Source organism: Podarcis melisellensis (genome assembly GCF_964234715.1).
Source record: "Podarcis melisellensis genome assembly, chromosome: Z".
Lineage (NCBI taxonomy): Eukaryota > Metazoa > Chordata > Lepidosauria > Squamata > Lacertidae > Podarcis > Podarcis melisellensis.
Genome location: NC_138547.1, coordinates 13,378,982 through 13,395,482, shown reverse-complemented (window position 1 = coordinate 13,395,482; position 16,501 = coordinate 13,378,982). Strand labels below are relative to the sequence as shown.

At 45.7% G+C, this 16,501-nt stretch overlaps 1 protein-coding gene across 3 annotated transcripts in view; it reads right to left on the bottom strand.

The window, feature by feature from the left end:
* The window catches only part of LAMC3 (laminin subunit gamma 3), a 68,089-nt gene that overhangs the window by 48,342 nt on the left and 3,246 nt on the right, over nucleotides 1-16,501 (bottom strand). The window contains exons 2-7 of one of the 3 annotated variants that reach the window (XM_081896719.1): nucleotides 7,273-7,577; nucleotides 4,350-4,480; nucleotides 3,329-3,495; nucleotides 2,841-3,029; nucleotides 2,034-2,151; nucleotides 368-466 (exon numbers count right to left, since the gene is read on the bottom strand). In XM_081896719.1, the coding sequence (XP_081752845.1) occupies nucleotides 368-466; nucleotides 2,034-2,151; nucleotides 2,841-3,029; nucleotides 3,329-3,495; nucleotides 4,350-4,480; nucleotides 7,273-7,577 (1,009 nt within the window). Of the gene's footprint in view, nucleotides 1-367; nucleotides 467-2,033; nucleotides 2,152-2,840; nucleotides 3,030-3,328; nucleotides 3,496-4,349; nucleotides 4,481-5,834; nucleotides 6,041-6,354; nucleotides 6,501-7,272; nucleotides 7,578-16,501 lie in introns of those variants that run through there. The other 2 variants (XM_081896720.1, XM_081896721.1) reach the window with 2 other exon arrangements.

Sequence of the window (16,501 nt, the reverse complement as noted above, 5' to 3'; positions counted from 1 at the left end):
ACAGGATACTAGCCAGATGGGGCAGATCTGATCCAGACAGACTCTTCTTGTGTTCTTTGAGAGTCTTGGCTGCTCCCCAGATTCAGGCTCATGACACAGTGCCTGCTTGTTTGTTTGTTTTTAAAATCAGGTGCAGAGAAATTTTGGCCCACCAGATGTTACAGAACTAAAACTCCTCTCATCCCTAGCCATTGGCCATGATTGCTGGGGCTGATGGGAGCTGTAGTTCAGCAATATCTGGAGGTGCTTTTATTCTCCTCAATAAAAAAGACAGATCCCTCCTCTGAGGAGGTTACAGTCTTATGTTTGCACAGGGCTAGGAACAACAGAGGGAAAGGAAGAGAGGCGGGAGATCAAGATTACTCACCTGTTGCACAGGTACCCTTCTACCTTCTCTTTGCACCTGCAGTGTCCTGTGTTAGGGTCACATGTTCCTACACTGCCAGCTGCATCACAAGCGCAAGGTCTGAAAAAGGAGGCCAATGAAACATACCGGTAAGTTGTGTCACTCAAACAAAGGCTGCAGTACAGCAGCGCCAGTTCCAGCATGTGCGAAGTGACCAGAGCAAGGTATCCACATGGATCATGGCTGCTGGGGTGTGTGGCCTGGCCTGGCTGCCTCTTTGCCTGCTCTCTCAGTAAGGGGACTTTCCCAGACAACGTCTGAGACGTGTTGAAAGAAGGGAACTAGGCGAGGCAGCCAACCCTGCAACAAGAAAGTGTTGCTGCCCGCTAGGGATGGACAAATGTGTCAGTTTTGGTTTCTCCCTCCCCCCCCCATCTTAAATTCCGTTATCCACAATTCTGCAGCAATTATAGGTTTTATATCTTCCTATATACCATATTTTTCGCCCTATAGGACGCACTTTTTCCCCTCCAAAAATGAAGGGGAAATCTGGGTGCATCCTATGGGGCAAATGCAGGCTTTCGCTGAAGCTTGGAGAGCGAGAGGGGTCGGTGCGCACCGACCCCTCTCGCTCTCCAGGCTTCAGGAACACACCCGCAGCCTGCTTCCCAGAGCGCCGGGCGCACTGAAAGCAGAGCGCCCGGCACTTTGGGAACACATCCGCAGCCTAGGCAGCCCTGCGGGAGTTTCTGCAGGGCTGTCTAGGCTGCGGATAGCAGCCTGCCGCCCGGCGCGCAGGGCGCCCTGAAGCAGAGCATCCCACGCGCCGGGCAGACATCGGCCAGCCCTACAAGCTCGGGGGACAGCAAGGAGGCGCAGTGCTGCCATCCCGCTGTTCCTCAACCTGGTTCGGTTTCCCCGACCTGGTGTTTTTTTTGGGGGGGGAAATAAAGGGGGGGAAAATCCTTTATTTCCCTCCAAAAAAACTAGGTGCATCCTATGGGACGGAGCATCCTATGGGACAAAAAATACGGTACATAAAAATGTAAGACTGTCATTACATAATCCCCATCAGAGGATTCATAATTGCATGGAGAGGGAAGGCGCAGTTCTAGGGGGTCAGTGTGGGTGGAATGGCAGGAGGCCTGGTGACAGGAGTGAACAACGGCACAGCCCCTAGTATATGTAAAAACAGTCAAGAAATTTGTTAGCATCTTGTGTGAATTCCTCCTAATAAACACACTTTTATATGCAGTGTAGATTAACACATGCATTTTTGCAAGCAATTTCTTCTAATGTAGTGCACTTTGTATGTTATTTTGCCCCAGTAAATGCGTTTTTATGTGCATATTTTCCTAATACATGCACTTTGGTTGGAGAATCAAATCAAAACACTCTGAGAAGTTAATTTTGAAAGGTAGCCATGTTTCGCTTTGTGTATTGATTTGAGAAGTGCACCTTCCCACTGAAATGCAAACAAAATTGAATTTCTTCACCATTCCTAGCATCAGCTCAGAAGAATGGGAACAGGTGGAGAGGAGTATGCTGAATAGTGACAGTGGCTTGGGGCCCAGGAGGAATCCCAGCTTCTACCACCTGAAGTGGCCACCTCACTTTGCCTAACGGTAGAGCTAGTCCTGCCCCTGCCACAGTTCCAGGGGGATACTATTCCTCCTCCTCCTCTCACCTGCACCCGCCTTCACTGAGGGAATGGAATCCATCTCGGCAACGCTCACACTTCCAGCCTGTCACCGTTGCTTTGCATTCACAGGCCCCTGAGCTGTCACACTGGGGATTCAAGGAACCTGGGAAGATATAAAGTGTCAACAAAGGAACTGAGGAATTTGATTTATACTGAGTCAGACCATTGGCTCCATATAGTTCAGGATTATCTACATTGACTGGCAGTAGCTCTCCATTGTGGTGTAGTGGTTAAGCGCAGTGGACTCGTAATCTGGTGAACCAGGTTCGCGTCTCTGTTAGCCGCTTTGAGACTCCTTAGGGTAGTGATAAAGCGGGATATCAAATCCAAACTACTACTACTACTACTACTAATACTCTTCTTCTTCTTCTTCTTCTTCTTCTTCTTCTTCTTCTTCTTCTTCTTCTTCTTCTTCTTCTTCCAGGGTTTCAGGCAAGGGCATTTCCAGCCCCACCTGGAGATGCCAGGGAGGAAGCTCGGGAGAACAGCTGATTGCTAAACCACTCTGAGAATTTTAGCTCTGTGAGGGGAATGGTGGGTTTCCTAACAACTCTCACCTCCCTGAACAAAGGATGCTGGGGGGGGAGGGGAGAGCCATGGCTGTTTAAAGTGGCATAATAATATGTGGGTGAAGTCTCTGTTGTGAACAATCTTGTATTAAAAACTCTCTCTCTCTCCCCCTCTCTCTCTATATATTCATGTGCTACCAGTCAAAGAAGATAGCTAGGAGTTTTATGTCACTTCCCCCTTCCTGCCCCCCTACCCTTCATACTGCCTCCCCAATCTGCCTACCTGCTGGGTTGCAGCTGCAGGGCTGGCATGCCGCCTGGGTATCCCAGCGGTAGAAATTCTGGCGGCAGCGCTCACAGTGCGGGCCGTCCGTGTTGTCCTGGCAATTTCGGCAGTGGCCACCGTGCCCAGTGCGTCGGTATAACTCCCAGTCATAAAAGCACTCGTCTGATCGGCCGCTACAGTTGCATGCTGGGCACAAAAAAACCCAAACAAACACAAGATTGTTTTGCCAAAACTTATTGTCTTAACTTTTATTGCCTTGGGGGCAGAGACTTCTCTGTTTTATTTTTGCTTACGGTATCCTGATTGCACTGTAGATTAATAATGATAATAATAATGGGTGCTCTCCAACATACTCAAGAGTTGACCCACTGAAATAAATTTTCCGAGGGGGAAAGGAACCCGGAACTATAGGTGGTCCTTCTGCTCTGAGGCTATTCCTTATGCTGGAAATGACCACAGTTGCCAGACTCCAACATGCCACTTACGGAGACACTCGTTGGCAGCCTCAGCGGTGCCCCGTGCCCACGGGCGGTCCTGATAAAACGGCTGGCACAACTCGCAGTCTTCCCCAGTGGTGTTGTGCTGGCAGAGGCAAACCAACTGATCCTCTTCATTTGGGATGCATTCACTAGCATGGCCATTACACTTGCACCTAGGAGAGACCCAAACATGGACAACTGACCCTTTCAGTATTATTCACCTCTTCAGTTAGGAACTTCTCCAAAGCAGGGTAGGCTATTTAAAACAAAAACAAACCCAACAACATTCTCTGCGCTCCAGACCCCTTGTCTGTCCTGAATGCGCCTTTGTTGAAAATGAGGAAAATACATTCTTCTCCTCAAGGGAACACATATGCAAAGCAAAGTTTGAGAGACAGAACACAAATCAAGTCCATAGCACCCTTCACCTCTTTTATCCAGGGCTTATCCCTGACCCCTAATCCCAGGACTCGCTGTGCTTGGAGTCTCTGAGGGTGGCCCGTTCAGAAGAAAACAAATCCCAGCTGCTTGGGAGAAAGACTCAAGACAGATAAAGCCAGTGTGGTCCTTCTGTGCTTTCATAAGACCACCCTCACCCTCCCATCCTCCTTTTTCTCTAGTGTGTTTTCTTAACACTGCAGCAGAAATGGGCAGAAAGAAAACCAGGAACGGGGGAGGTAGAATGGGGAAACATTTGGGACCATGATTTCCCCACCCCTATTTATCCCTCCCTCCACCCAAAGGACACATGTTTTGCTTCTTTAATCAGCAATCCTTATCCGGCCTCATTTGAAACACTGTCTTAGCTGCAGTAAAGCATGATTTGCATGCAGAAGGTCCCAGGTTCAATTCCTGTTATCTCCAGGAAATTGTAAAATAGCCATTTGCTGGGACCCAGGAGAATTTCTTTGATTTCCAGATGTGGTGACCCCTCATGCTGAAAAAAGGGTAGTGGTCCTTGGGCTAGGATTTTACACTTGAGCCTTAAGAAGCGGGGACCTCTTTCCGCCCACCCATCCCATCTTACCTGCCCCCTACGGAGAAGTCTGAGATGGCATAGTAGTAAGACTGCAGCACCTTGGGATCCTTGAAGATGTCATCCCCAAAGGTATTTAGCCGGTCCAAAGAAATCTTCAAATCCGTCCCGGTCACCCACTCCTACAGAATTACACAGGATCAGTATGACAATCCACTGGGACCGAAATGTATGCTTTTTCCTATAAAAAATAGGTGTTGATACTCACCATGAAGTTGTTACACTAAGTGCCACACTTTTTAACAACAAGAAGAAGACATGCCGGTACTGTGTACCTTAAGTACCTCCTAGGGGGGAAAGCACTGACCAAAGGCTTTTAGCAAAGGCTCAGATTCTAAGAGAAGGGGAGGAGCCTGGGACTTTGAAGAACAGCAGATGGGGGTATTGTTTTTGAAATATACTCTTGAGTCCTGTAGTGATTTCATGCTCTTTATTGCAGCTTGTAAAACAGTGATTCAATTGCCCCCCAAACCTCAGGTTTTTATATACATTATTTACACAATGAGTCCTGTCTGATTGGCTGATTCTCCTTCCCTCCTGGAGTCTGATTGGTCTTTTCCTGCAGGCCAATCAGTTATTGCATTCCAAGATCCTACTTGTCTATTGTTCTAGGATCCAAGCTTAGTACATAACAGTTTTTGTTTGTTACTATTTTATTTATTTTTGTGTTTTTATATTGCAAACTTCCCTGTGATCCTTGGATGAAGAAATTAATTATAGTAAGTGAGAAAGTAAGCAAATAGTAGGGGTACAGGACATCTGATTGATCAAGAGCAGAAGGGCAGAGGATTTTTAGAGTTCAAAGGCCACATTCCTTTGTGGGCTATATTTCTTGAACAAACCATTTAGAAGGTGTCAGTGGCTGTCAGCTCAATTCTGGATTCAGGGAGGCGGCCATGTTGGTCTGACGCAGTCGAAATAAAAAAATAAAAATTAAAAAAATTGTCCAGTTGCACCTTAGAGACCAACTACTGGACAATTTTTTTAAAAAAAAATTAATTTCATTTCCATTCTGCTTAGTCTCAGCACTCACCAGGGAGGAGGACAGGGACAAAACTAGAATGGGCTGGCTTTGCTTGCCACTGGCTCTCTGGCTCCACCTACTGTTGGTCTCCCTGCCTTCCCCCCTACCAGTCCCAATGGACTGTACCCCAGAGGTTATCAACCTTATTGAGTCCACAGCACCCGTGACCAATTCTTTCTGTGACACCCCTGTGGGGCTTATGAGCCCAGTTATGTCACCCCTTACCTGCAGAGCCAGCAACCCCTCACCCCTATTCAAACACTTTCCCTTTGGAGTGTTCCCTCAGCCTCCTCTCCTCTCCCCTCTTCTTGGGAGTCCCCTGGACAGCTGCTACCCCTCCTGTACCCAAAAGAGGTGCCTCCTCACGTTGCCCCACAAGGGCCTGGGACAAGGATGCTCCCAGCCTTAGTGGCCCAACAGAGACTGGCCAAAGGCGAATGTGAGGCCAGTACTTTGGGAGACAGCAATGGCAGCAGCAGGCACTGCCAGGCCTGCATGGCAGAAAGGCTCCCCTTCAGCACCAGGCACTCAGCTCCCAGGCAGGCCTTGCACACAGCAAACGCTTGCTTGCTTACTCCAAGGTCACCTTAGCTCCTGGCAACCAGTACCCCCTGCCCAGCCCCAAAGGTACCATTTGCCAGGGGAGTGTGTGGCTGGGAATGAAACAAACAGCTGTGAAAGTCTTTGGGAGACAGAGATGTGAGAGGGCATGGGGGGGGGGGAGAGGAACAGAGGCCGGTGTTGCTCATGGCAACTGAGCATTGTTCAAGGCACCCAGGTTGCCATGGCACACTGACTGAAAAGAACTGCTGTGGCCAACTGAAACCAACGGACCTCCTAGGTGCAGGGCCAGTCCACCTATGGGACAGACTGAGGCAGACACTTCAGGCAGCAGAACCTAAAGAGAGCCTAAAGTGGCAGTAGCAGGTTCTGGCAAGGTCTCTCAAGATCTCACCAAAATCTCGCAATAACTCCTGTATCTTGCTGGAAACCACCATCACACTGCAGACACTGCTGCCTGACCAATGTAAGGGAGGTTTGTGGGGAGCTGCACTGGTAGGCCGGCACCTTCCTGTTTTGCCTCATCCTGCCTGCATGGGTGGGTGAGGTTAAACTGAAACACAGTTCCAAGATTGGGGAACCTGTGGCCTTCCAGATGCCAGGCCCCTCCAGGCTGGTCTTTTATTTATTTATTTTTTAAAAAAATAATATTTATTACTTTTAAACCTTACAAAAAAGAAGAAAAAGAGAAGAAGAAGAAGAAGAAGAAGAAGAAGAAGAAGAAGAAGAAGAAGAAGAGGGGAAAAAGAAGAAGACGAAGCAAAAGAAAGAACAGGCAGGTCTTTTATTGCAGGCAAATTCTGCAACATGTTCTTCACAAAATCATCGTGCCTTTCTGGTGGATTTATTCTACAGTGGTACTTCGGGTTAAGAACTTAATTCATTCTGGAGGTCTGTTCTTAACCTGAAACTGTTCTTAACCTGAGGTACTGTAGCCTTTTCAGGCCTTTTGAACGGGTGGGAAGAGCACTGTGCCCGGGAGAGGGAAGTGGGAGTGAGAAAGTAATTTTGAAAAGTCTTGAGGCCTGGTTGGGGGGGTGGGGTGACTACACAGGTTTTAGGGTATCTTAACCTGTCCTCTCCTCCTTCAGTACCACTTTAGCTAATGGGGCCTCCCGCTGCTGCCGCCCAATTTCTGTTCTCATCCTGAAGCAAAGTTCTTAACCCGAGGTACTATTTCTGGGTTAGCGGAGCCTGTAACCTGAAGCGTCTGTAACCTGAAGCGTCTGTAACCTGAGGTACCACTCTAGTTTGTTCTTCAGTGTTTCCTGATTATACTACCAGGCCGTTGTTCTTGTGTTAAGGGACCACCCACCCAGAGATTTGTACCTGGAGAATGGGACTCTGGTCAAAGCTGTAGGCACTAGGCCGGCCTTCAAGGGTGGAGAAGGCCACATTTCCCCCACTCAGTGGGGAAATGTCGCTGAACTCGTCTGTACAGAGTGCCACCCGCTCATCTTGGCCAGGCCGCAAGAACTGTCCTTCTGGCTTCCTATATGTCTTCTCACACGAGGCGCTGTAATACTGGTAAGGGATCCAGGGGCTGTTAGAATGGCTCCGCTTATAGATGGCAAAGCTCTCTGGGCGGCTGGTGTGAAATTTCAACCTCACGTAGGTGATTTCATAAGATTTTCCTAAAAGGGGAGAAAATAAAGAATGGTCAAGTATTCTTAAGTGCTCCACTTTAATCACTGTTATCTTCGGATGGGCTCTTTTTGTTAAAGTGATAAATTCTCCTCATCCCCAGGGGAGATTTGTTATTTGGCCAGTCATCACCCTGTCCCTGAACAGGGAACACTCCATGCTACAACCTTTTTGTTGATGTGCCCTATTGTCTCTTCTAAAAAAAATAATTACCTTCCTTATAAACATTCTGCTCATTCCTTTCCTGGAAAACCTATCAGCTGGGGATAGGAGAATCTGTCAATTTCAGTTTCTTGTTTTTCCAGTCTTAAACTCATTTCTCCACATTTCCATATCATTTTGTGAATATCTTTTTTTTAACAAGTCCCCATGAAAATTCACCAGCATCTTAGTGAGAAAATTTCCTAATACACTTGTCTGTATACAATTTTGCCCAATGTACACACTTTTGCAATAAATTTCCCTTAAAATAATGCATTTTAAAAATATATTTTTACTAATCTATGCACTTTCCTGCACACATGACCTTCACTAACGGTTTTTTGTGTCCATAACTTGGTTTGAGAACTGCAATGCAAGATTTTGAGCATTTTGAAGGATGGCTAAGTTACGGTTAGTACAAATTATGGCCAGTTTGCCTTTAACTGTGAACTGAATCAATTTTCTCCTGCATCCCTATGTCTCGGCAAGACCATCTAGTGTTCTTGGAATAAAACACAGAGAGTTTCACTTTCCCCGCTATCTCTTGGATCTAAATGTGAATGTTTATTTCTTCTTCTCCTTCTTCTCCCCTAAATCAACAAGCAAAGGTCTTTCATCCACAGAAAGCATCATGGCGCAGTGGCATCAGGGCTGTTCCGTGCCAGCAAAAGATGGAAAAAGCAGCTGGAACGGATTAAATCATTAAGGGCCATAATGCAGTTATAGCAATCAGTGGGTTTAAAACAACAAAAACAAAAAATAGTTACACCCTTGCCCGCATCAGTTCATCTGCTGAGGAAACTCAGAACTTCCCAGAGGATTCTTTGGCATGTTGTAGAAAGCTTGTTCCTGTTAATGTGGGGTACTGCTGGCTGGGCTTCAGAGGTCTTACTGTCACCTCATGTGAATTGACTTTATGTTCTGGGTATCAAAACCCAATCCATCTTCACAGGGAACTCTAGGAATTGTAGCTTTGAGAGGAGTAGAATCATGTAAAAACATGCTGATTCCAGGACCGTCCACGGGCCGGATTTAGAAGGCGATTGGGCCGGATTTGGCCCGGGCCTTAGTTTGCCAACCCATAGTTTAAAGCAAGGGTCAGCAAACTTTTTCAGCAGGGCGTCAGCCCACTGTCCCTCAGACCTTGGGGGGGGGGGCGCAGCGGACTATATTTTTTTGGGAAAGTATGAACGAATTCCTATGCCCCACAAATAACCCAGAGATGCATTTTAAATACAGTGGTACTTTGGGTTATGTACTTAATTCATTCCAGAGGTCCGTTCTTAACTTGAAATTGTTCTTAACCTGAAGCACCACTTTAGCTAATGGGGCCTCCTGCTGCCGCCACGCCCCCGGAGCACAATTTCTGTTCTCATCCTGAAGCAAAGTTCTTAACCCGAGGTACTATTTCTGGGTTAGCAGAGTCTGTAACCTGAAGCATATGTAACCTGAAGTGTATGTAACCCAAGTTACCACTGTAAAAGCAAACATTCTACTCATGTAAAAACACCAGGCAGGACCCACAAATAGCCCAGAGATGCATTTTAAATAAAAGGATACATTCTACTCATGTAAAAACACGCTGATTCACGGACCATCTGTGGGCCGGATTTAGAAGGCGATTGTGCCAGGATCCGGCCCCCGGGCCTTAGTTTGCCTACCCATGGTTTAAAGTGATACTATAGTGCTTTAAATGTATAGTGCAGAGTGGGGCCTTATTCTTTCAGTGGAAAATATTTGGTGGGAAGTATGTAGTGCCTGGAGTGCCTGGCTTGCTCTGGTCCATGGGGTCACGAAGAGTCGGACATGACTAAACGACTAAACAACCACAACATATAGCAGCAGGTGAAAGGCCAAAGCCACCGACGCCAGGTCGCAGCTCAACCACTAATTCCTTTCATTCCCACTGTTGGTTCGCGGGGACCTCTAAGTTGCCCTGCTACCTATCCACTTCACTTTTCCTTTCAGGGACAGACATTTCCCCCTCTAAGTTTCAGTGACCTTTCAAGGGACTGCGTCAGAGCCTGAGGGTGCTGCACAGTGACGCCAGCCTGCCGAAAATAGTCCTCAAGAATTAGATCAACATGTGCACTGCTAGCCATTTTTTGGGTTGGAAAGAAGGTGACACAGTGTCTGTTTCCCCTTGTGGTGAGCAGAAACAGAATTTCTCAGTTCCTTCATCCAGCGTTCATATTTTTAATTTTTTTATAAAAAGACAACAACCACCAAATCTTTTGTCAGCTGCAGGGGAAAGAATGCAACCAGTGAAGAGCCACTTCCCCGCTGCAAAATTATTTGCGATGAAAAAAGACGGCACAATCAGCTAGCCTCATTTGGGACCCTAATGAATCCAAAATGTTGAGAAAAGGCAATTATTCTGGGACTAAGGGGTGGGGAAAACAAACACTTAATTGCACCCATATGAAAAATGTCTGTGAAGGAGCTGGGACAATGCAAGAACCTTGCAGGCATGTGTTGAGTTATCCAACAGCTACTGCAAGGGTAGACGGCAGCATCTGTCATTGATTAGCAAGTAAAAGATGAGATTTTGAATCCACCAACAGACTTTCTGTGCCCCTCACTTGGGCAGGGTAGGGGATTGGCAAGTAACCCTGGAACAGATGAGGGGGAGATGTCTGTTGTAGGCGTTTCTGCGTCAAAAACAATGAGCAATTGAAGGCTCTTGTGAGTGCTAAGGAGTGAGTTTTTTTCTGGAGATACTGAACGGTATGGAGTACCAGTACCTCTTTTTCTAGAAGAAAAACACTGGTGCTAAGCATTAAGTCACTGAGGAAGTGATCCCACTGCCCTACTACACTGTTCTTTCAGTTGGCCCATGCACAACTGAAGATGCGCAATCAGACCTGCTTGATAGATTCCTGATCCACTCATGCAGTGGAATTGTGTCTCTGCATGAGTCAATTTTCTGAGCCCAACAAGAACAGTGACTCATGCAGAAAAAGAAGCAGGTGGTCCTCAAAACTGCACTGATTTTAGCCACAGATATCAAAACAGAACTGATTGGAAGGAGTTTGTTGGGATTTCTGAGCAACAAGGCTGCTGTTAGTATTTAAAACAAACATTGTGTCCCCACCCCTCAGCATCTAGTATTTAGACACATTCTGCTTCCAAAGTTTGATCCTTAGCTCTCATGGTTAACAGCTGAATTTTGAAATACAGTAGATCTAGGGGACCATAGTATGTTAGTGAATGGTGGAAATTAATTAACGGTAGTGAAATATACTCAGAGTCACAAAGTGATTTCATGCTCTTTATTCAGCTCATAGTGGTGAGGAGGAATGAATGAAAGTCCCCTCAAAGTATCTGCTTTATATACATTATTTACACAATGGGCTGCACATGATTGGCTAATTCTGGAATTCTACTGTAAGGCAATCAGGTTGTGGATTCACTTCTATCTGGAGCATGATTGGGTGATTCCTGCCAACCAATCATATTGCTGCATTGTTCTAGGACCAATCAGACTGCTGCATTCTGAATCCTATTGTTCTAGGACCAATCAGACTGCTGCCTTTTGGATCCTATTGTTCTAGGACCAATCAGACTGTTGCAGTTTGGATCCTATTTAATTCAGTACATAACAGGTAGTATTTAGATAATATTTGGAACATTGAAGGGAAGACCCCAATCTCTGCTGAGAGGTACACACAATTACAGTGGGTTTCAGGCTCTCATCTAGGGTTGTGTTTCTGTTGAGAATCAAGATGTGGAGGAGGCTGTAGTGTCTATAAGAAATATGGCTTAATTACAGGCAAGTTCCCATTTACACATGCACTGTTTGCATGTGACTGTGCACATATGCCGTGCCAGAATTCTGGAAGTGAATCCTGTAATTGCACCCTGAAGGGTCCTCTTGGCTCATGAAGAGACTTTGTCCAGAGCCCAAAGAGGACGTCCTCTTAGGGTGCTGGGGAGGGTCTCTTCAGGAGCCAGTGCCACAGCAGGGCTTTGCTGAGACCTCCTACCTAACAGCTGATGTGGGGGGGTAGAGTAGTAGCAACTGCAAGCCACTGGCTTGTCCTCTGTGGGCTCTGGGATGGGTCTTCTCAGGAGCCAGGAGGACTCTCCAGGTGCTCCCCATTTTATGCGATTTCACATATGCATACGGAGGTTCAGAACGTAACCCCCACATAAATACACATATTTACAGCTGAGTTTAGATGAAGGAGGTGCAGATCTTACAGCATTGCCATCTCACAGCACAGTCTGCCTCCTCTCTTATTTTCAATCCCAAACCTTTCTCCGCCCCAGTAGCCACAGACCCAAGGTGTTCTCAGGGATGGGTCATCAACACTTCTTGTCAACTGCCTCTATCCTGGGTGAGGCCCTGACCTGGAAAAAGAGCTTAGCCAGTAATTTTTCCACTGGCCTGGAATCTCCCCTTCAGTACTCCAAATATTATCTAAATACTACTGTTTATTAATGACAATATATTAATGATTCCTTCGGAAGAAGGTAAGGATTTTTTGCTGGTCTGGATCGCGCCATTGAATTCAGCATCCTCGTTGTATCAGTGGTCCACAGATTACTCTGAGAAGCCTATTAGCAGGGGATAGAGGTGCCGGCTTTCCTTTGTGGAGGCGGTAGTGTGTTTGGGTGAGTTTTCAACATCCTGTTTAGAAATAGCAATGGTATTTACTTTGCCACTGTTAGACTCAACTGCAATTTGCTCCGGTTGCCGGAAAATGTGTTGTTCTTCAGCTAGGACAATGTGTACTTCTCCCACCTCCAACAGAGCCTGCAGGAATTGCAATCTCTCATAGATTGCCTACAGTCCTACACTAAGATGTTGCCAGGCTGTAACTCCTATCATCCCTCACCATTGACCATGTTGGTGGGAGCTCATGGGAGTTGGAAGCAAGCAACACTCAGAGGGCCACAGGTTCCTCCAGGGCAAGCCCAAACAATTTGCTGCTACAATTCCCTGAGTGGTTTAACAGTCAATCCCTTTTCACAGGGAAATTCTAACTCTGTGAGGGGAACAGGGGTCACCTTAAGATTCTCAGCACTTTTAACAAACTATAGCTCACGTTATCTTTTTGGGGAAGCTGTTTCTGTTTAAAGCGGTATCATAGTGCTTTAAATGTATGGTGTAAATGTGGCCTCTGGGAACAGATTTTCTGTGAGGGAGGAGTAACAGAAACAAATGACAACCAAGTTCTGCTTCAGTGGACACCAGCTTGTTCCTAGTACAGTGGTACCTCTAGATATGAACGGGATCCATTCCAGAGCCCCGTTCACATCTAGAAGCAAACGTAACTGCACATGTGCGTGTCGCTTTTTGCCGCTTCTGCACATGCGCGTGACGTCATTTTGAGCGTCTGCGCGTGCGCAAGCGGCGAAACCCGGAAGTAACACACTCCGTTACTTCCGGGTTGCCACGGAGCGCAACTCAAACACGCTCAACTTGAAGCATATTCAACCCGAGGTATGACTATAGTCACATTCGTGTCCCCGTCCTCCCATGTCATGTCTAAGGGCTTTTAGAGAAGCTGTCTCTAAAACACATACTGTATTGTCTTTTCCTTGAAACACAGTACTGGGTCAAGCGGGGGAAAGTCTGGTTTAACAGAGGTGTCAGAGACTGGAGCTAGGCCAGCTCCTTTCATCCCAAGTAGAATGGCCAGTCCAAACATCCTGTCAATTTGTAACAGATGTGGGCGCGTTCACAGGGGGTTGGGAAAGGAGTGACCTCTTTCAGAAGCAGACTGTTCCAAACTCTCTTGGCCTGAAGGGCCTCTCTTCTCTTGGGACTCGATGGCCATCGCTTGAACCTCCAACCCTCCACCCACCCCCTCCAGTTTTGCCATCTGGGCAGGGCAACAGTACAGCCCCCCATGCAAAATAGACACACACATAAAATTTTGTCCTCAGAGATTCAGGCTAGAGCAGTTACTGCTTATTTGTTTAGCAGTCATCAGAGATCATTCCATAATTGCAATGGAGCCAAGATTTGGGAGGGCAACAGGATATAAGGATATAATGAAATTGCTCAAAGCTAGTGAGGCACCAAGATGGTATGTGCGTTGCTATTGCTATAGTTACAGATAGGGAGCCGTGTTGGTCTGCCATAGTCAAAACAAAACAAAATCCTTCCAGTAGCACCTTAAAGACCAACTAAGTTAGTTCTTGGTATGAGCTTTTGTGTGCATGCACATGTGTATCTGAAGAAGTGTGCATGCACACGAAAGCTCATACCAAGAACTAACTTAGTTGGTCTTTAAGGTGCTACTGGAAGGAATTTTTTTTGTTTTGGTTATTGCTATAGTTACCAAATATATAGTAACTATACAGTCATCCCCCCACTTATGTGGGAGTTATAATTAGGGTTACCAGACATCTCTGTTTCCCGGGGACAGTCCCCAGATTTGTGAATAAGTCCCTGTTGAGCGCCGCAACCCCAGAGTCAGCCACAACTGGTCCTAATGGTCAGGGGTCCCTTTACCTTTAAAGGGAATAAGTCGAGATGAGCGCCGCAACCCCAGAGTCAGCCACAACTGGTCCTAATGGTCAGGGGTCCCTTTACCTTTAAGAGGGTGGTCTTCTCATCTAGGCAGTTCAGGGCCTCAATACACACTGCCCAGGCTTGCACCCCAGGGAGGTCACTTCGGTGCTTCTAACACAGCCATTTGACTTCATCCCTGGAGGTACACTCCATTCAGGCTCCTCCCCATTACCTTTGCAACCCCTGTTTTGTGCAGACCCAGACTCCTTCTTTGATGTGTGGATGCCTGGCCCTGGTTTCATAATGGTTTATATTCAACCAGCCCAGCCAGACTAGTTTGCTTAGGCTAAACCCAGGAATTTCCATGTGTGGCACTTTTCAGGGGAATTGCTGCAGCAGTTATCTTCCCTTCAATATGCCCAATATTCATTTATTGCTAACATTTGCTAACAAATTCTAGTATCCCAGAAATAGCAATATATACAAGTCAGTTAATATTGGGAAAGGTGGTAAGACCTTAGCACAGTAATAGGGAACCTGTGGACCTCCAGACGTTACTGGACTTTAGTAACCCTGACTGTTGGCCATGCTGTCTGGGGCTGATGGGAGCTGGAGTCTAGTAATGTGTGGAGGGAGGGCAGCACAGGTTCTCCATCTCCATCTTAGCAGAGAGGAATTATTATTTTGTCAGAGATAAGCCATTAGCATGTAACAATGGGTTTCTATTTGATTGATTATTGCTATTTTTCAAGCTTTTTCACTAGAATTCTTTTGGACCACACACATTTTTTTAGCTCTTTTTTATTTGTAGGCCACCTTGAGTCCCTGTCAGGGAATAAACTGGTATATAAATTAACAACAACAGCAGCAACAGCTATTCTTTTACAGAGCACTTCAGTTGCAACAACAACAACAACAACAACAACAACAATTATTTTAAGGAGCACTTCAATTACTTGCTAATTTTTCAGGCTGACTATTGTCCACTGTCACAGGTGGAAGCAATATGCCTCTGAATTTGAATTGAATTTATTACGGTCCCAGACTGGACTCACATACCGTACTAAACAAATTATAAACACAATAAAAGTAAGTTTAAGTTAACAATCAATATAACAATAAACAAAACAGTTGTGGCAGCAGTTAAAATATGGTTTAGGTCTTAATCTCTACAATATTATCTATATACAATATGTCTCTGAATCGTAAGTGCTGGGAATCGCAAGTGCAATTAGTGTTCTGGCTGCAGGCTTCCCAGAGACGTCTGGTTGGCCACTGTGAGAACAGGATAGTGCACTAGATGGGTCACTGGTACCATACCACAAGCTCTTCAATGTTCACATGTTGCAACATGAACACATGCATTCCAAAACAGAAATATTTTTTTTTAATATAATTTTTATTAAGTTTATAGTATACCAAATCCAACTTCCAAACACTTATTTCCATAAATCTAGTGGACTCCCCCCATCTTCCGAACACTGCATTCTCTGTAAGTTTAAAACCTCAGCAAATTGTTAACTTATTTTAAACCTAATAGTATATCTTCCATTTTATCGTGATATCTGGTCTCTAAACATTTCAGTCCAAATCCATTGTTTTAGTTTCAACACAATAAAATTATTTCATTACACCACTTCTGTCTTGTTGTTCCTTATTTTCCAATTCAAAAAATTAACCGATGCTGAAGCTGTAATTTCCTAAAAAGGAGCATTTTTTAACATTCATACAACTTATAATGCCTTTTCAAATAGTCCTTAAATTTTTCCCAAACTTCCTCCGTTTCTTCTTCTCCCGAGTCTCGGATTCTGCCGGTCATTTCAGCCAGTTCCATATAGTCCATCAGCTGCGTCTGCCATTCTTCCAATGTGGGTAAATTTTGTGTCTTCCAATGCTTTGCCATCAGGATCCTTGCTGCTGTAGTAGCGTACATAAAGAAAATTCTATCTTTCTTGGCCACCCTCTGGTCTACCATGCCCAGGAGGAAGGCCTCCGGTTTCTTGGGTAAGGTAAATCTAAGTACCTTTTTTAGTTCATTATGTATCATCTCCCAGAAGGCCTTCACCTTCGGGCAGGTCCACCAGATGTGTAAGAATGTCCCTTCCTCCTCTTTACATTTCCAACATTTGTTGTCAGACAGGTGATATATCTTTGCAAGCTTGACTGGGGTCATGTACCACCGGTATGTCATTTTCATAATATTTTCCTTCAGGGCACTACATGCCGTAAATTTCATTCCGGTGTTCC